This window comes from Carica papaya, chromosome 2 (genome assembly GCF_054855325.1).
Source record: "Carica papaya isolate Zhongbai chromosome 2, ASM5485532v1, whole genome shotgun sequence".
Lineage (NCBI taxonomy): Eukaryota > Viridiplantae > Streptophyta > Magnoliopsida > Brassicales > Caricaceae > Carica > Carica papaya.
In genome coordinates, this window is record NC_142310.1 from 26,857,701 (window position 1) to 26,881,229 (window position 23,529).

Consider the following 23,529-nt stretch of genomic DNA (forward strand, 5'->3'; position numbering starts at 1 on the left):
AAAAATGGTCATTAATTGGAATTCTCTCATATATTCTTTGCGGATGACACCTTTTTCTTTTGTCAAGATAATGTCAGAAACGTACTGCACATTAGATGCATCCTTCTGTGTTTCCAGGCAGTTTCCGACCTTAAAATCAACATGAAAAAATCTGAATTGATTATGCTCGGGGAAAAATCTGTTGGATCCCTTGCTGATGTTCGTGGCTACAAGTTTGGCCAACTTCCCTTAAAATATTTAGGGATTCCTCTTGGTGCTAAACATAAAAACAACTCCAATTGGAAGCTGGTTATTGATATGTTTCGAAGCAGATTGGCTTGTTGAAAAAGCAAATTTTTATTGAAAGGTGGACGACAAACTCTAATCAAAAGTACCTTGTCCAATCTTCCAATCTACTATCTTTCAGTGCTCACTATACCCAAAAAAGTTGCTAAAATGTTTGAATCTATTCAGTATCGTTTCTTTTGGAGGGATGATAATTTGAATAGAAAGTTTCATTTGGTAAAATGGGAACAGCTTCTAAAACTGACCAAAGCAGGTGGCTTAGGCCTAAGATCCATTATGTGTCTTAACAAAGCCTTACATGACAAGTGGATTTGGAGGTTTTAGAACGTCAACAATAGCCTTTGGAAGAAAGTTATCATGTGCAAATGGTTTGGTAATGATGTTTCTGATGTTGCTCAAGTGAACAAGAGCCCATTCAGTCTCAATCTTTGGAAGAATATTCTGAACTCTAATGAACTTGTTCTGAAAAACTCCAATTGGGTGGTTGGAAAATGTGACAAGGTCTGGTTCTGGTAGAACGTTTTGTGTGGTCAAATGAGTATTTAGAATCAGTTTCCTCACATTTATGCTATTGTTAGAGACAAAGCTATGCTCATTGAAAATGCTTATGGGACTAGTTCTCTGTTTTGGGATGTGGCTGTCACCTGAAATTAGAAAGATTGGGAGGTGGTGGAGTATGAAAACCTGCTCTGGCTGCTGGCTAATGTGAAAATTGGCACTGAGTCTGATAAATTAAGCTGGAAGTTGTGCAAGAATGACTTTTTTTCATTAGAATTACTATACAGGAACTTGAGAGACAGAATTGACTCTTTTTCTGTTTTCCCACATAAGATTATCTGGGACTCCTTTGTTCCACCAAGAATTTCTGTCTTTACTTGAGAAGCTGCTATGAGATGTATCCTTACTTCAGATAACCTCATGAAAAGAGGTTTTGTTCTCGTTAACTGGTGTACAGTGTGCAGGAAGAACTTAGAGTCTTGAAACCACCTCCCATGTGCCCTGTTGTCTATGAACTATGGTCTATGATTTACAAGTTGTTTGGCATTTCCTGGGTTATTTCCAAGTCTATTAAAGGCGAATTGCTTTGGGAAGGACTTAAAACGAGGAATAGATGACACAAAGTAATTCCATTTACATTTTTATGGATTTTATGGAAAGAAAGAAATTGTAGGATTTTTGAGGGTAAAGACACAAAAGGATAGGTGACTTTATTTTTTTGATACTATTGTAGTTGGTCACAACCTTAACTCTTTTGAGGATTTAGGTTCTATTATAAATATTCTCACAGAGCTGTAAATCCTTCCTTCTTGTGAATAGGTTATGCCCCCTTGGTGTCCTTTTTAATACCATTTCTCTCTTTTATCTCAAAAAAAAAAAATCTCCCCTCCGTATGTTAATAATTCCTTGGTCCATTTTGCTTTGGTTTTTTCATTAGAGATTAGAATCTTTTATATTTCTTTTATTATAATTTTCCTTATTAGCTGTAACTAATGGTTATATAAAGGCTAATAGCTACCAATAAAGAGAAAAACAAAACATGATGAATTAAGAATTTCTTTATTAGGATTTTATTCTTTATTATCTCAGTTTATGTTTGTTCTTTTGGTTGTTATTCTCTCTAATTTACTCTGTTTATTCTGCTTCTCCATATATTTATTATTTGCTAGATCTCCAATTTTCCTCTGGTTTACCTACATTCTTCTGCTTCTTTCCCAAAATTTTGGATAAATTAGCTTAATTACAACTTGTCATGCATTATCTTGTCTGTGATAGAGTTGATCTTAGAACCTTATTAATTTTTTGGTCACTCTTTGTAAATTCTCTTGAACATGGCAGCACCATCTTCGTTCCTTGGAATGCACTTTGCACTTTTTTTCAGAAAAGAAAAAATAGCAAAAATACTCATGCAATTTACATTAGGAAGTACATGCCTGAAACTCCTATTAAACTGAATTTTTTTTACCATGTCATCTGATTATGAACATTGCTATCTATTTGTCTATAACTTATCTGAGCTTTTTGCTATTGTGCAGATGGAACAACAAATTTTGCGCACTGTTATCCGTGCTTTGCAGTTTCTGTGGGAGTTCTGTTTCGTGGCAGCCCTGCTTCTGCAGCTGTGGTATGAATCACATACTTTGCCTTAAAATATGTACTTGATTCTGCATCTAAAATATTGTAATATCTTTAAGGTAATGTTTGTATCTTGCAACCGGATTCAGACCTTCGTGGTTTCTGATATTGCTGATACTGCTTTTGTTTGATTTACAAGCATTTATACGAAAAGTTCTTAAAAAATTTTGTTATTTGCAACTACATATAGATAAATATTTGCTTTTCATATAAATGCTTGTAAAGGGAGCAAAGGCAATATGAAAATCATGAAGGTCTTGGTCTTTTCCATTAGCTACGTTGGCCTTTCCCATCCTAGTATAGGGAGCCAGCATACCCCATCTTTTCCAAGTATGGGAGAAGATTATACAGTTGGAGGAGGTAATTTCTGTCCAACGGATGCCTTCCTTCATTGTTAAGACCATCCTTTCTAATCTCCCTATCCACCATCTCTTCTTTCTCCATTGCTTGTGGAGCAGCAAGGAGGTTAGAATCTATTCAGTATAGATTGTTATGAAGTGACCATGGAAGAGCAAAGAAAGTATCATCTTGTGAAATAGGATGTCCTTAAGTCTCCTTTTAGGGAGGGAGGGTTGGGGTTGCAGTCCATCAAGGAAACAAATGTTACTTTGTTAAAGTAAATGGCTGTGGTGGATGGAATAGTTCATGGAGGGAAATGGTTTCCATCATAATATGATTTTCTTGATAGAAGGTGGATGACTCCATAGCCGAGTGAGCCTGCACTATGAAAGTTTGCTTTGGGACATGTTTGAACTGGATGCAGTTTTTTAAGCATATTGGTTTCAACATGAGGATGGGTTGCATGACAGATGTTGTGACAATGAGACTTTGAGGTCTCTAGTTCCAGATTTATTTTTCTGGTTAGACACAAAGAAGTCTTGGTTTTAGATTGACTCATTGAGACATGTCTTTCTGCAGGAAGTTCCATTTATAAGGAATTCTAATGACTGGAGATGCAGGATTTGATAGTGTTATTTTAGAAACTATATTGTTCCAACCTGGTTCAGGTCAATAGGATTGGTGATGCATTAACAGGAAGATTTTGAAGTGAATATATTTCATTAATAAGATATATTTATTCAATTGTAATATTGTATTATTAAAATACTTTTAGTTTATTTAGAAACTTTTTTTTTTTGTTTTGAAATAATAAGCATAAAACGTATCGTTAAGTACAGACATCAAGGGAATGCAAACTCATGTATAAAATTATTTATAAGTCAGCCAGGAGATATCAATTAGTTCTCATAAATTCTCCATGGATTACAACAGCTGACTCATAACCAAAAATTTAGGGTCTGCAACCATCTCTCTCAAATCTTATCAATAACCTTCTTCCACCCCCTTAAAAACTCCCTATTTCTTTCTTCCACACTACCCAAAAGTTTGCGAGGAGGATAAGCCAAAAATGTTTTTTCTGCTATGCTAATCCTTTCCAAGCTCATAATTCATCCCTGACTCCAAGTGAAACCAAAATTCCCATATGCCGTGGACCACAAGCTACGCGCAATGGAACTCTAAAGTAGAATATGGTTGCAGGTCTCCTCTGCCCCCTTTTGCATAAGCAGCATCAAATGTACTATAATTTTTCCTTTCCTTTTCAGCTTACCGATAGTCAAATTACACCCATAGTCTTTCCAAGCGAAGAAAGCTACCCTGGAAGGGGTCTACTCTTTCCATATTTGTTTGTATGGAAAATTGTTCTCAATGGGCTCTTTCTTTAGTCAAGTATCTGTAGAAGGACCCAACAAGGAATTTCCCAGTAGTGCTGAGTGTCCAAATCGGTTGATCATAATCCTTGTCCACAAAATCAACTCCATTATACTCAAAATTACTTCATATTCATTGATTTCCCAATCATTGAGGTTCTGCAAGACCTCCTCATGCCTTTGCCTGCTTCTTTCACATCTCCAAATGTCTTTTCAACAGAAATGTCTTTATATCGAGGTATAGCATAAACCTGTAAATTGGGTACATAAACCTTGATTACAGGATATGGACCCTTGACTCATCGGGTACATAATCCTGTAAATCATTTTTCAATTGTATAACAAAAAATCTGATTGTTGCCAAAGTACCTTTACCAAAGCATTCTAGAAAGTCAAGGTCCTTTCGAAGATGAACATCTTTGTGTGGAGTGCAATTCTAGATCGGCTTAACACTAAGGAGTTGCTGCAAATATGTAGGCCTGGCCGATTTTTGTCTCCAAACATGTGTATTATTTGTCATAAGGGCAGGAAAACACATTTTTATTGTCTTTTTACATTGTGAAGTGGCATGGAAATTATGGCCTAGGCTTTTTGACACTTTTAACCTAGTATTGTTTACTCCTTTGGATTGTTTCATCAACACAAATTTGGGTGGCTTCGTGTTAAGGTTAAGGCTAGACCATTGTGGTAGGGAGTTTTTTTGGTGGTCTTTGGACCATTTGGATTGAAAGAAATCTATGGATATTCGGAAACCGTTCTTTGTAGGACAACCTCATATGGGAGAACGCTCATGGGAAATACTGTCATCTCTTTCACCGTCCTATGTAGGAGTTGGGATGCTGTAGTCATGTGATTTATTCTCTATTTGGTGCTTTCTTTTTCTATATTCTTATTTCCTTTTATTTCAGCTGGATATCTTATCCACTATCCTTTTTGTAGTGTTTCCTTCCTTATCTTAATGTAATTTCTTTTTCTATCCAAGAAAAAAGAAAATATGAGGGTTTTTGAGGGTTATCTTTTTTACGTCAACAGGCTTAGGGATAATTGGTTTTGCACTCCTAATCTATTGTTTTCTGGTTGCATGATGACCTCAATGAAACTTTCTTCTATATACTTTTTTGGCTCATGGGTGGTACACTTCTTGTTGCCATGTAAAATATTACATATTTCTCTCAATAAAAAGTTCTACACTTGCAATCAGATAATTACTAAGTTCAGATTGATGAAATAGTTTCTTAGCCAAGTTTATTCCGTTTATCCTATGCCTTTCTTGTACTGCTCCAATATTATTATGGGATGATATGATGTGAATGGCAGTTTGCTTCATTGTGGATGTACAAGATTATAATTTGTTTCAAATCTTCAGGTGGAGTTTGTTGGGGGCCCTATGTGTTGGAACACCCGTACGTTTTCTGCCAGTGCTGGTAAGAAGTTCTGTGTTTTTTATTTAGCAGTATCGCTTTGGTGGCCTGATAATTTTTATTTTTTCTCTTCACAGAAAAAAACCTGTTGTCTATCAAGAGAATCTTCTTATGATTGTCTGCTTAATTTCTCTATCCATGGTTGAAAGAATTGATACTTTTTATTCTAGGTGGAGGAGCATTTTGCAATGGTCAGAGAATTCATGTGAGTCATACGGATCAGGTGAGCTTTTATTTCTTTATTTATTCTTCCGGGTGTACTGTAAAAATCTAGAATTTGTAACATTTATATGTATGTATTATTTGGATTATTTTATGTTAATTTCAGTAGATGAGTCAAAATTATTTTGTGACTAACTTGGCTTTGGCTGAAGAGATACATTATTTGCATTCTGGTAGGAAGAGTTCAAGTGCTCATTAAGTTTTTGCTGTTGTAACATTTGGCAGTATCTGCATGTCCTTTGTAACGTTTAGCTTTAATACGCTTTTCTAATGAAGAAGCCTTTCGTATTTTTGACTAACTCTAATACATATGAAACATCAATTATCTACCTTAAATTGTAGCTGTATTGGTTCTCTTCTTTCTTACTTGTGAGGTGAAAAACATTTGCTGACGTGTATGGTATAGTGGATCGTAGCTCTCTATCGTTTTGAATTTGCAAAAATTGTCAATGTTATATAAGCTTTGCTATTTGTGTTAGGTGGAGCGATCTCTTCTAGTCACAGGTTTTGGATATGAACATGATAATCCTTTGTAACGTTTAGCTTTAATACGCTTTTCTAATGAAGAAGCCTTTCGTATTTTTGACTAACTCTAATACATATGAAACATCAATTATCTACCTTAAATTGTAGCTGTATTGGTTCTCTTCTTTCTTACTTGTGAGGTGAAAAACATTTGCTGACGTGTATGGTATAGTGGATCGTAGCTCTCTATCGTTTTGAATTTGCAAAAATTGTCAATGTTATATAAGCTTTGCTATTTGTGTTAGGTGGAGCGATCTCTTCTAGTCACAGGTTTTGGATATGAACATGATAATCCCTGGGCTACCAATATGGAGTTATTCAAGCACTTCACTGACGTTAGTAGGGTAAATAATCAATTTGACACTGATTAATACAACTCCTATTTTTACTTTCTTCTCTCTTTCTGTGTGTGTGTTGTTCTGTCTCTCTTGTTCATGTGCATGAATTGTAAATGTCTAGGGTGTCAGGAGACTTGGTGCTGCAGCAGTGGATATGTGCCATGTAGCACTGGGGATTGTAGAAGCATACTGGGAATATCGTCTAAAACCATGGGATATGGCTGCTGGCGTTTTGGTAAGACTCAAAAGCTTTTTGGTTGATATGCTTAATATAACATACTGACATATGTTTATATAACACTGTTAACTAGGATGTTTTATTATTTAATTAGTTTATTGATTAATTAGTTAAAATGATCTAATTAGAATTCTATTAAAATAAATTTCATATAATTAAAATTTTAATAAAATAAGAATTTTTTTATCAATAAATTATGAATTTTATAAATATTTTAAGTGTAACAATATAAAAAGTAAGAAATAAAATTAATGTTTTTTCTTCAAAATCAACATGATATTAGAACCAAATAAAACTATTTTAAGGTTATAATTTCATGATTTTCTTCAAATCCTAAAATAGCACAATAAGCTGGGTTGATACCCATTTATCCAGATCTACTTTTATCACCACCCTAGAAAGTCACATCTGAGAGAGAAAAAGAACTAACTCAGATCGCAGCGGTGAGTGATGGTTGGCAGAAGAGGGCGGCGACTGGCGATCTGTAAGCCGGCGACCAGATCTGTGACACCATAAAGAAAGCACACAGATCTGACGACTGTGCAGTGGCCGTGGAAGATGGCAGATCGGTGCGTGACCAACGCTAAGGGCAACATATTTGTCTGGAGAAGAAGAACTACCTGCAGCGGCCATTTGCATGGAAGTCCCTGCACAAACAGATCAGTTCGTGCGATCTCCCTGAACGAACAGATTGGGTGGTAGCGGTTGATAGAGAAGAACAGTTTTTTTGGCTTTGCATGCAGTGAAAAAAAAAAACCAGATCTGTCCAGCGAAGATGTGTCGAGCCAAGCCGCTCTCCCTCTGAGTCTAGCCTAAGCCGAGCCGAGTCATCCGTGCTGGAGTCGATATGAGCCAAGCTGATCTTGAGCTGAGTTTGAACCGAGCCGAGCTGCTGCCTAACCCGAGCCGAACTGCTGCCTGAGCCGAGCCGAGCCGCTGCCTTGCCAGACATATCTGCTTCTTCCACGCGCGAGCCGGTTCGTCCAGCCTTTTCTGATAATTTTTTCAGCTCTTCTGCGCACTCCGTTTTCTGGCTCTTTTGTGCGAGTCCACCTCTAGTTTCGCTTTCTAGTGCAAATCTACTTCCTCCTCACACGAGTCTGGTCATTTTTTCAGCCCTTCCGCTTGTGTACGCCTTTGGTAGACTGCAGGATGATTTTCAGAACTTGATCTGTAAGTTAGGTATTTGTGATATCTTTACACCAACTTGTAGGAGTATTAATTAGAATATTTTATTATTTTATTATTTAATTAGTTAAGATGATGTAATAATTTTTTTTTTAAAATAGTAATATCATATAATTAGAATTCTAATATAATAAGAATTTTTTTATCAATAGGTTAGTAATTTTATAAATACACTAAATATAACAATATAAATGATGAGAAATAAAATTAATATTTTTTCATTAAAATTAACAAAATATTCTACCACACACATGTGGGCATGGATATATTTGAAACTGAGCAATTATAGCTATACAACTTATTAGAAATATTTACTTTCTAATTTAGAAGATTTGACACCAAGGTTGACCAAATATCTTTGACTCGATCTGTCATTTTGTTTTGAAAAATCCTTTCACTAAGTAGAAAGATTATTTTGTATAAATATGGTAACTAGCTTTATATTATAAATATAGTTCTTATATTGTTATCAGAAAAACAAAGAAAAATGCAGAATTTTCATTCTTCATGGTATCAGAACAGTTCTGGAAAACCAAAAACAAATTTCCTCTTTTCTTTTTCAATGGCGTCAATCATCTCTGATATTTTGTTCTCATCTATTACCAGCTGTAACGGAGGATCTGAATCTAGTGTCTTATCATTACTGGACACAAATTGAATGACCATAACTATCTCCAATGTTTGCATTTATTTATGATGTTCATTGGTGGTCGAGGAAAAGATGACTACATTATAGGTATAGTCACTAAACCAAAGTCTGATGATCTACTCTATAAGACGTGGAGAATTGAAACTATCTTAGAAATATTATGCCTTATGAATTCCATGACAAATGATGAAGAATATTTTGTTCTATATGAAACAACACAAGAAATTTGCGATGCCGGGTGAGGGACTTGCTCAAATAGGGAAGATACAACAAAGGCATTCGAGATTGAATGTATCCTTCATGACCTTCATCAAGAGGACCTCTCAGTCATCCAATACTTCAGCCATCTGACTAAGTATTGGAAGCAACTAGCTGTGATAAGACTACTCAATAGGACTGCTCAGTGGATGCAGCTGAGTATAAAGAGATCGTTGAGAAGAAATGAATTTACAAGTTTCTATTTGGACTCAACAGAAACTTTGATGAAGTTCATAGTTGAATCCTAGAAACTAAACCTTTACTTAATCTTCAAGAGACAGCATTGAAGTCGAAGAAAGCTGGAAAAAGATAAAGATGGGGCCTCGGAACCAGTCCATCAACAACAACAATGCTTTTACCCTTGCATCGTGAAGAACAGGACAAACACAACAAGAAGGAAAGATCGTAGCGTGAGCACTGCAACAAGCCTGGATACATCCATGATACTTGCTGGAATATTCATGGAAAACCCCATGATTAAAATCCAAAAAGCAAGAGGGAGGACGTGCAAATCATAGTACAGTTTAAGAGCAACCAAACCAATTTAGCAAGTAGCAGTTGCAAATCATTCAAAAGCAAATTGCTGATGCACAAAAAGTTTTTACTCCAAATTCTAATCCCTTGGCAACAGAAAATGTTGCACATAAAGGTGTTTTTTTTTCTTTTTCGGCAGTCCTCAAAACTTATAAGGTGGAAAAGAATTCACAGATAGCAATTCTAGAGTCGCTAATCATATGACTGGTGATGTATCTCTTATCTGGAATCTCATTTCTTGTCTTGAAAACTTTACTGTCAAGATAGCTAGTGAATCAGTCTCAAAAGTGACGGTAGAGGATATATTATTCTCTTTAAAAACCTACCCTTATTCAGTTTAATTGGTTCTAAATCTGGATTGGAATCTTTTGTCAATTAGTCAACTTACAAGGGAAAGAAATTGTGTTGTTATATTTATCTCTAAATAATATATTTTTCAGGATTTAACTATGGGATGGATAATTAGTAGTATTGACTTGTATTTGGGACTTTACATGTCCAGCGTACCCAAACATCATTAGAATTTTTCAGCCAAAGAAAGACAATCTTTTTCTACTATCAGAATACGTATAGTGAAATAATGTTATATCACGATTGTTTAGGTCATGCAAATATCTTATATCTCAAAAACTGTTTCCTTTATTGTTTGATCAAAACTCTATTGGATTTCAATGTGAATCTTGTCAATTGTCAAAATATGTTTGAAATTCCTATCCTATCCAAGAATACAAATAATCATTTTTTTCAGTGATTTATAATGATATCTAGGAACCGTAAAGAGTCAAGATTTTAAGTAGAGTAAGATGGTTAATAACATTTGTAACGGCCCCGGAAATTTAAAATGAAATATGTGTATTTAAAATGTCAAATGCGGAAGCAAAGTCAAAATTTCTATTAACATCTCTTACACTAAAACCAAAAACGTGCTCAAAATATAAAAGATCAAACTAACTAAAAGAGAAACTCGAAAGTAAAAGCTATGAATATGACTATGGAGTCTTTAGGCGTCCCCTTCGTCGTCTTCCTGCGGAACGGGCTCGGGAACAATGTCTTCCTGATCTGAAATGATTAAATAAGGAATGAGCTACACTACCCCAGTAAAGACATTACGATATCTCACCGTCACGGAGGTAAAGGTGGGTAGAAAACACAAAAAGACCAATGGAGAATAATTTACAACAAATCCTTTTATCAATAATAAAACCTTTACCATCCACTTAACTCGGTGAAATTCATAAAAACAATATACGAAAGTAATAACATTATCATCATCATGAAATCATATAGACTGTATGACATAATACTTATCCCGCCTTTTGTAATTCAATCATTACACAACATATTTTCCTCTTTTATCAGCCTACTAGTATCCATGGGGATCCATAGGGGTCCCGCTACCCGTGAACCCTTAACACTTGTAATCAGATTCCAGTGCTGTCCCCATACTCCGTCCGGTATGGGCGCCAAAACTATAAACCTCAATACCCCGTCCGGTATGAGGGTGAAACGGGCCGTCCCCATACCCCGTCCGGTATGGGCGCCAAAACATATAGGGTCTCCATACCCCGTCCGGTATGGGGGACCACAATCCCGGTAGGGTTCCCTACGGAGCCGGTCCGTCCACCATCTCCTAGGATACCTAGTCAGGCTGGTCACATTATACAATTATCAATTACATAACCTTTCATTCCCCTTTTCCTCAGTCAGCATCATTAATTCACACACAAACAAGCAAAACAGTAATTTATGCCAAACAAGACAACATACAGCATCGGTTTCTCAGTCATTCAACCCATAATCAATAAAACAGTAAAATATGCACACAAAACTATGAAATGAAAACATCAGACCTCATACTGCATTTAAAACTGTAAAATAGGCCAAATAACAGTTAACCGACAAACACACTAGACTCGGGCTCCATTAGCGACCTTAAACAATTTCACACATTCTTTGATTCAAGAAATATCGTTTTATCATTATTGAACTTTAATACCTTGATAGGAAATAGGGTGAGGGGTCCTTACTCGTTTCGGGGTCCGAACACGGCTCCACAGTGCGCCTACAGGCTGTCCCTAATTTTTCTTGAATTTTTTTCCGGGGAACTGAAACGCACTACTGGTACCTGCACGTGTTCCAAGAAATCCCAAATTAGACCCAGGGCCCCTTTCGGCCAATATCGCAATTCCGGCACGGCGGCGATTCGCCTCGGATTGGCCGTTTTCGGCCGAATTTGGCCACACTTACATCGGTCCCTGTGATAAAACAACCCTAGGGCCCTCGGGGGGCCAAAAAATTACGAAAAACCGAAGCTTACCGGCGGCGGTGCTCTCGAGTGCGGCGGCTGTCCGGCGAGGTTCGTGTTTTGGTGATTCGGCTCCGATCAACCTGTAGAGAAAAGAATGGTGATCACGGTGATATAAAAATTGCATCAAACGGAGGCCGGGAAGGGCCTCATCGGAGGCAAAAACCGAGGAGAGGCGCGGCGGCGCCGCTGGGTTTCGGCCGTGTTTTCCGGCTGTTTGGCCGGGATTTTGGCTCCGATTTGGCCACAGGGGGACTCAGCGTGGAAAAACAAGTCGGGGGTATGAAATTTACCTCGATTGACGGTCGGAAAACTCCTCGGTGCGGCGGCGGGTGGCGGCGGCCGGCTCCTCCGGCGTCTGGTTCGTCTTCTCCAGCGAGGGCAGGCGGCTAGGGTTTTTGTGGTCAGGTGTGGGGGTTCTATTTATACCCTTTTGCCTTTTGATCTCAACCGTCCATTTTGATTAAATATGACCCGTCCGTTTTTGATTGAATCTGGGCCGTCCGTGCGCGTGCATCTGGGTCGTCCGTGCGATTGCATCTGGGCCGTCCGTGCGCACGCATGATCTGGGCCGTCCGTGCGCGCGGGGACGCATCTGGGCCGTCCGATCGCGCGCACGCGGATCACCCACGTGGCCCGTTCCCTGGTCGACGTGGTCTTGCCACGCGGCAGGTCCTGGTTGGCCAGGGCTGCTGACTGGGCCGCTGACGTGGCTGCTGACGTGACACTTTTTTTTTTTTTTTAAATTAAACTAAATAAAATTAATAAAATACTATCAAAAAAAATGCCCAAATTGTTTGGGTGTTACAACATTCATAGATAATCACTCACACCTCATTTGGGTATTCATTATGAAGGAAAAATTTGAGGTATAGTCATATAAAAATGTGTAAATCCAATTCAACACAAAAATCCAAATTCTCAGCACAGATAAGAGCAAAAATTATTTCAATTCTATTTTTAGTGAATTATCTAATAAAAAAAGACATTTTTCACAAAAATTCATGCATTGATACCCCTCAACAAATTGAAATAATTGAAAAAAAATAGTCACTTATTAGAAATTGCATGAGTTATCATGATCCAATTTCATGTTTCAAAAACTTTTTGGGAGATGCCATACTCACTGCAGCCAACTTAGTCAATCGAATGCCTTCCCATCTCCTTACAATTCCAAAGTTTGTATCAAGTCTTTAAAGATACCTATCCATCAATATAGCTGATCTCATCAATCCTTCTAAAGATCATCAGATCTTCATCATTTATTCATGTTCCTAAAAAATGTAGAAGCAAATTTGATCCCAAAACCATTAAATATATCTTCCTTGGATATAAACTAAATCAACAGAGATATTAATTAATGCTACTTTATTGTCACTAAGAAATTCTATCACTCTATAGATGTTACATTCTTTGAAAATGAACCATTTTTGTCACGGCTCGCCCCCACTTCTTCTGGGGCGTGTCCGAAGCACACTTACACTTTCCACATAATTAAATAACAAAACTTAATTTTTATTAATATACAGAGTATGAAGAAGCGCTACATCTTTTGAATAATGTACATCAGTTACAATACAATACGAGACTATAATTTTTTCCTTTCTTACAATACAAAAAAATAGTAACTTGATCTCTAACTTCTCAATTCTCTTTCGTATCACATACTATTCTGCAGCGCAATCCTCATTATCTGAAAATGATGGGGGAGTGAGATATTTTATCTCAGTAAGCAAATATTATGACAACACAACTAATACATGCAATATATATCGCTTTTACACACATCAAAACATATATATTTGATACACTTTTCTCGGAAACATATTCACTTTTACTGAAAACAGATGCACAGTCAAAACTAAAATCAGAATCACAATTCATAAAGCACATTGCTGCATTGTACAATGCACTATGCTCTCACATGTACCAGATAACTCAGTAGATACAGTGCGCCACATTGTACAACGAGGCACATGTCCTAAAATCAGAAAACAGATGCACTTCGCTACATTGTACAATAAACTCTACTTCATCACCGTTATGGGGGGCCATTCACATCTTCCTACTGCCATGCATGTTATGCGCACACTTAACACTTAACACTTCCCTATACACCCAAAAAGGGAACGGGAACGATTATGTATGGGTTTACACTTATTACTTTCCCACTACACCCAAAAATGGACAGTTATATAAGGGCACACTGAAGCCTAGCATCATGCAAGTGCTTTCGGAATAGCTTGCCTCGATAACGAGTGATGCACACCTATTAAAATCACTTTTCAAAACATATAGGCAAAATAATATTTAAAACACAATAGTACTTTCACAAACACTTGCACTTTATATATGAAAATATGTATAAAATGCTGATAAAAACACTTGAAAACTACATAGGTCATGAAATCACAACATCCACTTACTATATTGAAAATACTTTGAAAACACTACGAAAACTACATAGGTTATGCAATTACAATACCCACTTACCTCGAGTCCGATGTAATCAATCTAAACTTTGCATATTCTGACAGTTTCCCCTAATATTTTTCTCAATTTTCTCTATCCACTCGGTCAGAGTCCTCCCTTAAAAATACTTGAATTTTATGTTTTCACTTGGACAAAGTTTCCCCATATATTTCTTCAAATTCCTACCGAAATTTCAGCAACATCTTCCTTTAGAATTATCATGATTTAACACTAAAAAACGTTCTCATTATAGATAAATTAGTTTCCATGAAAAGAAACTCGAAGCTACATACCTCGCAAAACATGCTACTTTAAATTCGGTAGAGTCCTAACTTAATTTCTAAGCTTTTTCTCTCAAATATCTGGCAGAGTTCCGAAATGCTTTTGAGCAATATGTAGCCTAAAAAATATCCCTCACATCACTCAAAAACCATCAATATTTCAAGACAAATGGAATTCAGATGAAGGAGAAAACTTACCTTAAGCTCGCGGGTCTCCCATGATTGGTCGTGAGCTTTTACTTTCCTTTTCTCTTCTTTCTTCGGTTTTCTCCTTTCCTTCTTCCTTCTTCTCTCTTTTTCTCATAATTTAGGTAGAGTTTCCTCAAGGAAAAATTCTTAAATTCCTTCAATTGCCCTCACTTTTATTGAGTTTCTTCCTTTTCCTCTCTTTTTTTTCTCTTCTCTTTCTCTCTCTTCTTTCTCTCTCTAACCTTGCTTTCTCTCAACTCCAGAATGCTTTTCCCTTCTTCCCACACCCCTGTTTATAGGGAAGGGACGTCCATGGAAGTTGATAAGCATGGGAGAGGTGGCAAAACGTGATTGGCTACTTAAACCTCCTCAAGCTTCATCCTTATCCTTATCTCTTACTTTCCTTAGCCTTTAGGTAAGTCTAGAGTATTCGATCTTATCCAGACTCCTCCTATGTCTTATCCACCTTCTAGGAGCTTCCGTACCAAATTTGGGCTCAATTCGATATGTTTTGGACTGCCTTAGGCCCACCTAAACCCGTAAGGCCCAAAACTGCACTCCATGCACATGCCTTCACTTTAAACAGCCATAACTCCCTCAATTCTTATGAATTTCAGGCCTATTTTACCTTCATTTACTTGGCGTAGTTTCAACTACTTACTGACCAAATTAGGGCTCAAAACGACCACATTTAGCCCATTTACCCTGTGTTTGGATCATATTAAATGGTAAAATTTTAATGTATAGTATTTTATAGGCGTGAGAAAACCGTGTTTGTTTCAACTTCGAATGGTAACAAATGGTATTTGATTGACAAATTTTGGGGTGAATTTTTAAACCACCAAATTAGTGGTATTTGGTGAGCATTCTATTTGTTTCCTATTATACCCTATCTAATTTAATTAATTCCATATATGTCATGACAATTAAAAATTCATTAAATTAATATGATAATATAAATAATTATTATTTATTTTATTAAATATAAAATTTTAATTTAATTATGTATAATAATTATTTATTTAAATACAAATATAATTATATTGATAAATAATTTTTCTTTTCTTACATATTTCTTTTATACCAATTATGATTACATATAATATGTAAGAGTAAATTAGTAATTTAGCTAAAAATACAACCATACCATCCTATTATCCAAATAAAAATATGTTATTAACATACATTGATATACCATCATCCAAACGTAAAAAAATTTTGCCATTACAATCCTATGTTATTGTCATTCAATTACTGCCATTATTATACATTAATTAACCATCACTGAAATTTATCCAAACAAACCCTTAAGGTCCACCTAAGACCCAAAAGATCCAAACCGCACTTAAAGTTAGGCCCATGGCCATACACTTACTTCAAAACTCTATAACTTGCTCAATTATTAATCCTTTTGGGCAAACCTATGCTTCACGTGTTCCTCAAGCAAGCGGCTATCACATGGTTTTTGTTTGGGCTTCATTCGGGTCCATTTGGCCCACTTGTGGGCCAAAAAAGCCCAAAAGATCAAAACTATCCTTCATGTGCATGTCTCTCGGGTTTTGCCTCATTTCTCATAATTTTTCTTCTTCTGACATTTTTCTCTTTTCCATAACTTCTTCCTTAATATTTTGGCTAGCCCTCAGCCAAATGTAAATCTAAAATTCCAAGTACTTTAGTCTCAAGATACAAATCTATCTAAAAGGGTCAAAAAAAGCTTGTTAAAGGATTTTCTCTCTCACTCAAGAGATTCTCACCCGCACATGGGGGATTTCTCTCCCGATTCTTCATCTAATTATTTTCTCACTTTTCCAAAGCATTTTTTGTAACGACCCCGAAAATATCCAAAGGAAATAAAAGATAATTAAAATGCGGAAGCGTAATAAATTTTCAGGGTTTACATTCTTTACACAAATAACTTAAAGTATCAAACAATGTTACAAAATTCACATTCTTGAAAAAAAAAAAAATAAAGAAATAAACGGGAAATAAAAAAATATAACATCTATTTGCAATCCTCTTGCGAATCGAGTTATGGAACCTGGTTCTCTTGATCTGAAATGGTTAAATAAGGGATGAGATACACTAGTTCAGTAAGGAAATCACACTATGTCACCGATACAGAAATAAAGATTGGTAGAAAATAAAAAATGCTAATAAAGCACTAAATTTAAACCAATACATTTATTAAAAATAAAATCATTTATCGTTCATTTACCGTAGTGGGATTTATAAAAACAATCTATACAGATCATGATTCTATGTATAATCAGTAATCATAACACATATTATAAATGTATATCCATCATCAATAAATCAAACAATAACTGTCACTTTTTTTAACAGTCTGCTGGTATCCGTTCATAGGGATGTCCCCGCTACATGTGAACCCTTATGAACCCTTTCATTTAATATTCTCAATTACGGGTCGTCCCCATATCCCGTCCGGTATGAACACCAATTTATCAAATCTCAATACCCCGTCCGGTATGAGGGTGAAGTAGGCTGTCCTCATATCTCGTTTGGTATGAGCGCCAAATTATCAAGTCTCCCTACCCCGTTCGGTATGAGACAACGTTCACAGTAGGATTCTCTATGTACCCGGTCCGTCTACCATCTCCCAGGATATTCAGTAAGGCTGCCGTTTCATCTACTCATTTCATCACATAATTTTTACCGTTTAACTTTCGTTTTTTCCGATTTAGCAGTAAACACATAGAATAAATCATATATGCATTTAAACCCATAAAATTAATTAATAAGATGTCATCATGCATATAAACTGTAAAAACAATCAACAAACAACAGTAGATAATTCTCGGTTCTGGCTCAATTAGCAATCCGTAATTAATTATGCATATTTCCTAAATTCATACAAAATCTCGTATTATTATTTATTTAAACTTCAATTCTATGATAGGGAATAGGGTGAGGGATTTTTACTCGATTTGATGCCCGAAAAACTAAACTGTTTGACTGCACCTACGGACGATTCTCAGGTTCTTTGAATTTTTCTTCAGAAATTATACACGCTAATAATACCTACAAATGTCCCAAACAAACCTAAAATCAGTCCTGGAGCCCACTTGGCAAATTTCGGAATTCCAGCATGGTGGCTCCGCCGTGCTCCGGTGACGGCGCCGCCGCCTGCGGCGATAGTTCGTCTCGGGTTGGCTGTTTTCGGCCGATTATGCATCGAATCTTGCGAGAAAACACGTTAAAGAGTCTCGGCTGACTGAAAAAATACAGAAAACCGAAACTCACCAGTGGCGGGGCTTCTCGGTGCGGCGGCTCCTCCGGCTCACGTTACGGTTGAGTCTTTTGCTCCAGTCAACCTGTAGATAATGACACAGTGATCACAACGGTGAAAAAATTACACAGAACAAGAATCGGAAAGGGTCTCATTGGAGGCGTTTTGTGAAATTTCCTGCGACGGCGCCACCAGACTTCCCCGACATTTTTCGGCTAATTAGCCGGTCTTTTTGCTCTGATTTGGCCATGGGTGTGCTTAAAATTGAATTTCGAGAAAAAGAGAAAATTTTTACCTTTTTTAGCTGACGAAAAAAGCTCTGGTGCGGCGGCGGGTGGCGGCAATGTCCTTCCGGCGGCCAGGTCTTCTTCTCTGGCGATGGGGTCTGGCGTCTAGGGTTAGAGTTTGGTGTGAATGGGGGTTATTTATATCCGTCCGCTTTTGATATGGGCCGTCCATTGCGTTTGATCTGTATCGTTCAATCGGGATTAAATAAAGAGTGGATCTGAACCATTCATCGCGATTCAATCTGAGCCGTCCATTGCAATCCATTCTGAGCCGTCCGATCGCGTTTGGGGAAGGAACTCATCTGAGCCGTCCGTGTGCGCGGGAATGGATCTGGGCCGTTCGATCGTGAGCACGCGGATCACCCGCGTGGCACCGCGTCAGCGTCCAGTGCCACGCGGCGCGTCCTGATTCGCCGAGCCTGCTGATCGGGCGTATGACGTAGTGAAACTTCTCTAAATTGTATTTTGACCCATATTTTCCAATTTTTCTTTTAAAAATATCCTCAAGAACCCAAATTTTCACCCATTTTCCCCAAAATTGTTTTCAATTTAATTCTCCATTAATTTTACTTCATTTTTATTCTAAATTAAAATTACAAAAATTGAAAAATTAAGAATTTACATTTATAATTAAACCCTAAATTACAAAAAAATTAATTTAGGGTATTACATTTTTCTTACCTTCTATGAGGTCGTTCTAGCCTCGAGAAGTGTTCTTAAGCCTAAAAACTCAATTTTTCTTTATGAGGAAAAAAACTCTTCTTAAGGAATTCTGGTTATCTAAATCTTATCGTTTTCGCTTCACTTGACTTAAAACTTAGTTTTTAACCATAAAAATTAGTCTTTGACTTAAATGGCCATACAAACACGAGAAATTCATCTAGAGAAAATTTGGGTTATTACAATTTTACTCCAAAAATGATGTTTAGGGAAAGAGTGAAAATATATAAGAATATCTTTTTCAGCAATTTGAGAGCGACACTTTCCAAATCACTTCTAGTCCAAAAGTCCCCTTTAAAGTATTTCTCAAAGAGAAAGAACTTGCAATATACTCATTAAGAAAGAAAAATCAGGAAACTGAAGAGGAACAAATACAAGAAAGAACTAGTTATGAAGCTGGACCGAAGCCCATCTGGGAGGAGGCACAATCAATTAACACTTTTGATAAGTTGACATCACAAGATCTCGTTTTGCCAATTGGTCAAAGGAAAGGAGTTGGGTCTTGTACTCATCATCCTATTTACAACTTCATGTCATATAAGAAGTTGTCACTTGAATATCGTGCTTTTACCACTAAATTTACAGAAATCTAGATTCCTAATATCATTTAAGAAGCAATGCAGGTTCATGAGTGGAAGCAAGTTGTTATTAAAGAACTCATGGCGCGTGAGGAAAATGGTGCATGGAAACTTGTAGATCAACCTCCAGGAAAAAACACCTTGGGATGCAAGTTGATCTTCACTGTTAAACACAATGCAGACGACACCATATATAAATACAAGGCTTGTTTGGTTGCTAAGTGATTTACTCAATCCTGTGACATTGACTTTCGGAGACTTTGCACCTATTGCAAAACTTGATACCATTTGAGTTCAAATGGTGTCATTAGTTAGATATCAAAAATGTCTTTGTCAATGGAGACTTAAAAGAGGAAGTGCTCATGGAGATCCTTGAAGGTCTCATAGATTAGACTAACTCAAACAAGGTTTGCAAGCTAAAACAATTCCCTCTATGGTCTTAAGCAGTCAGTCAGAGCTTAGTTTGACAGATTCTTTAAGGTAATAAGAAACTTAAATATTTTCAGTCAGATCATACCTTATTTGTTAATTATTTTTCTAGTGGAAGAATATCTATCATAATTGTCTATATGTATATGATCTTATATTGACAGAAAATTTTGAAGAGGAGATTAGAGAACTTAAGAAAGTTTTACCTCATCAATTCAAAGTCTAAGACTTAGGAAACCTAAACTATTTCTTCGAGATGGATGTTACAAGGTTTCAATAAGGAATTGTGGTTTCACAATGAAAATATATTTTTAATTTACTCAAAGAAACATGGATGTTGGATTGTAAATTTGCAAATACTCCAATAGAAGCAATCACCAAAGAAAATGGAGAAGAAAACAATGCTCTAGTTGACGAAGGAAGATACCAAAGATTAGTCAGGAAACTCATCTCTTTCACACACATATGACTGGATATTGGCTTTGTTGTTTGTGTGGCTAGTCAGTTCATGAATAGTCCCACTGAAACACACATGGATCAGCTATATCATATTCTGACATATTCGAAAAGGAATTCATGAAGAAGGTCTTCACTTCAATAAGACTAAAAACAGGACTATTTTAGCGTTCATTTATGTAGGTTGGGCAGGCTCCACTATTGATCGAAGATTGACAGGATACTGTACTTATATATGGTAAAATTTGATTATCTGGCGAAGCAAAAAGCAGATAGTTGCTGCCAAAGTAGTGAAGAAGCATAGTTCAGAGCTATGGTCCATGGGATATATGAAAGAATGTGATTAAAACACTTATTAACGAACTTAAAGTTCAAATAAGTGATATATCATCAATGATGTATGATAACTAAGCTGTTATAAGTATAACCAAGAATTCTGTTCATCATGACATGATAAAACATATGGAAATAGGTAGACACTTCATCGAGGAGGAGATGAGTGGATAGGTGCTCAATGGAACAATTATAGTGGCACATGACACGATTTCTACTTCCTTCTAAAAAGCATGATCATACCTATGTTATGATCATCACATAGAAAGCGGTCGAAGTCGAACCGACGAACAAAAGGCAAATTCCAACTTATAAATGCCAGCCCACTCTTTCGTATTCAAGTAATCTCTTACAAAATAATGGGGTATAGTTAACATCTGCTACATTCCAACTAATCAACATGGGGAAAATATTCTAACCAAAGGCAAAATTTCAAAATATAAGATCTAAGCTAAGGTTGTTTAATATTTATAGTCCAGCTTGGGAGAATTTTGAAAACTGAGTAATTATAGCTATACAACTATAATAGAAATATTTACTTCCTATTTTAGAATATTTAAGGTCAAGGTTGGCCAAAATTCTCTCATTTGATTTACTATTTATTCTAAAAATCTTCCTTCTAATTAGGAAGATTCTTTTGTCCAAATGTAGTAACTAGCTTTGTATTACAAATATAATCATTGTATCATTCTAAAAAAAAATAAAAAAGACAGAATTTTCATTCTTACTCTTTTTAAAACTTTCTTTTTTTTTTTAATGTAAAACTTAGTTTTTTTTTTGAATTTTTTTTTTTTCTTGATGTACTTAATATAATTCACTTCATATGTTTATATAACACACTGCCACACACATGTAGGTCTGGATATGTATTTGCAGTTTAAAGTCTTTTGCTTGAACTTCAAAATAGAACTATTTTTTTCATATAATCTTTTCCATTTACAACCCCCAATGGATCCTTAGTAGTTGATGGATGTTGATTTGTTTTGTGGATATTCATTTCCGTGCTTTCCAATCCTTACATGTTAGCTCACTCTTATATGCTACATTGTTGATTTTTGGAGAAAAAATATTAATTTTATTTCTTAGTTTTTAAATTATTACATTTGAGATATTTATATAATTCTTAATATACTAATAAGAAAATTGTTATTATATTAGAATTTTATTTACATGAGATTACTATATTATTAGAATTTTAATTATATTATCATAACTAATTAAATGATAAATTAAAATAATAAAATATGGTAATTAACACTCCCCTTCAAGTTGGTACTGAAATATCACACATGCCCAATTTGCATACCAAGTTTTGAAGAGTCATTCTACAGTTTACTAGTACCAAAGGATATCAAAAAGTGCTGTAAATTGGAACCAAATTTGTCAGGCAACAGCTCAGCTCGGTTCAACTCAAAACAGTCCGAGTTCGGCTAAAAAATAGTTCAAGATAGGTTCAAAAACGGCTTGAGAACGACTCAAAAAGATTTGAACTCGGCTAAAAGATGACTCAAACTCAAGTAAAAAACGGCTTGAACTTGGCTAAAAAACAGCTCAAACGCGGCTCAAAGGGAGAGTGGCTCATGCAGTAGCTCAAATTGGTTCAGCCTGGTCACGACTCAAATCAGATCTACGAGAAGTGAAGCAGATCACGACAGGGGAAGCTCAGATATGCACATAACACGGCACGACCAGAAAGCTTCATGCATGTGGATCTGCACGCAGTGGAAGAAGAAGGCCCGTGACTAGATCCGTGACACCAGAAGGAAAGCATGCGGATCTGCATTAGAAGACTGCACAGAGGCTGCGGAAGAAGGCAGATCGGTGCGCGACCATCTCTGAGCACAATGCATCTGTCTCGAGAAGAAGAACTAGCCACGGCACCCAGATTTGCGCAGAAGTCCCTGCACGAATAGACGAGTTCATGCAGGGGCAACTAGAGCCGACCTTCTTCTTCCACCTCGCAATGTGTATTCCTCGTGCGAGTGGCGCACGTTTGCACTTCCTCCACCATGACCCACCTTTCTGGATTTGGTCTTGGTTCGCTTGAAAATGGAACAAATCCGCCTGCCGAGTCTTTGTTTTCTTATTCCAGGCCGCGCCGACTCAGATCGTCGGTAGCCATGGCTTGAAATGGCACACAAATCTGGTTACGCCAGATATAGATATTCCACCGCGCGATTTCCTCTGCACTGCTGCTGCCTTGGCTTCTCCAAGTCGCGGTCAGCACACGTGTCTGATATGGTTTTTTAAGGTGGTCATGAAAGTAAATATAGATAAGTGGGTACCAACCTAATCTATTGTACTATTTTAAGGTTTGAAGGAAACTCTGAAATTAAAATCATAAAATAACTTTATTTTACTTTGATAGCAGGTTGATTTTTGCGGAAAAAATATTATTTTATTTTTTACTTCTTAAATTATTACACTTGAGATATTTATAGAATTTATAACCGACAAATTAAAAAATTATTATTTTACTAGAATTTTAATTACATGAAATTACTATTGTAATAAAATTTTAATTATATCATCATAACTAACTAATTAATAAATTAAATAATTAAAAAATAAAATATGGTAATCAACACACGTAGCTACTAGAAATGATTGAACGTGGCCGCTCAAGTGTGTGACCCGTTGCTTGGATGAAACATGGCTGCTTGGGACACTTGGCTGGTTGAGACAGATGGCTTGGGTGACACATGGCTGGTTTGCATGAACATGGCATGGTG

General features: G+C 36.4%; 1 protein-coding gene and 1 long non-coding RNA gene across 6 annotated transcripts in view; one reads left to right on the top strand and one right to left on the bottom strand.

The window, feature by feature from the left end:
- The window catches only part of IMPL1 (myo-inositol monophosphatase like 1), a 33,487-nt gene that overhangs the window by 7,163 nt on the left and 2,795 nt on the right, over positions 1-23,529 (top strand). For 4 of the 5 annotated variants that reach the window (XR_015817170.1, XR_015817169.1, XM_088213771.1 and 1 more), the window contains 5 exons: positions 2,319-2,407; positions 5,494-5,551; positions 5,719-5,771; positions 6,541-6,639; positions 6,755-6,868. Coding sequence is in view for 3 of the 5 variants with exons in the window: in XM_088213771.1 (XP_088069897.1) it covers positions 2,319-2,407; positions 5,494-5,551; positions 5,719-5,771; positions 6,541-6,639; positions 6,755-6,868 (413 nt within the window). In the remaining 2 variants the exon portion in view is untranslated. Of the gene's footprint in view, positions 1-2,318; positions 2,408-5,493; positions 5,552-5,718; positions 5,772-6,540; positions 6,640-6,754; positions 6,869-7,246; positions 8,085-23,529 lie in introns of those variants that run through there. The other variant, XM_088213773.1, reaches the window with a different exon arrangement.
- LOC148268926 (uncharacterized) lies at positions 13,507-15,640 on the bottom strand. The gene is made up of 3 exons (XR_015817171.1): positions 14,757-15,640; positions 14,571-14,677; positions 13,507-14,459 (listed from the first exon to the last, which is right to left on the bottom strand). It is a non-coding gene; the product is annotated as an uncharacterized LOC148268926 (long non-coding RNA).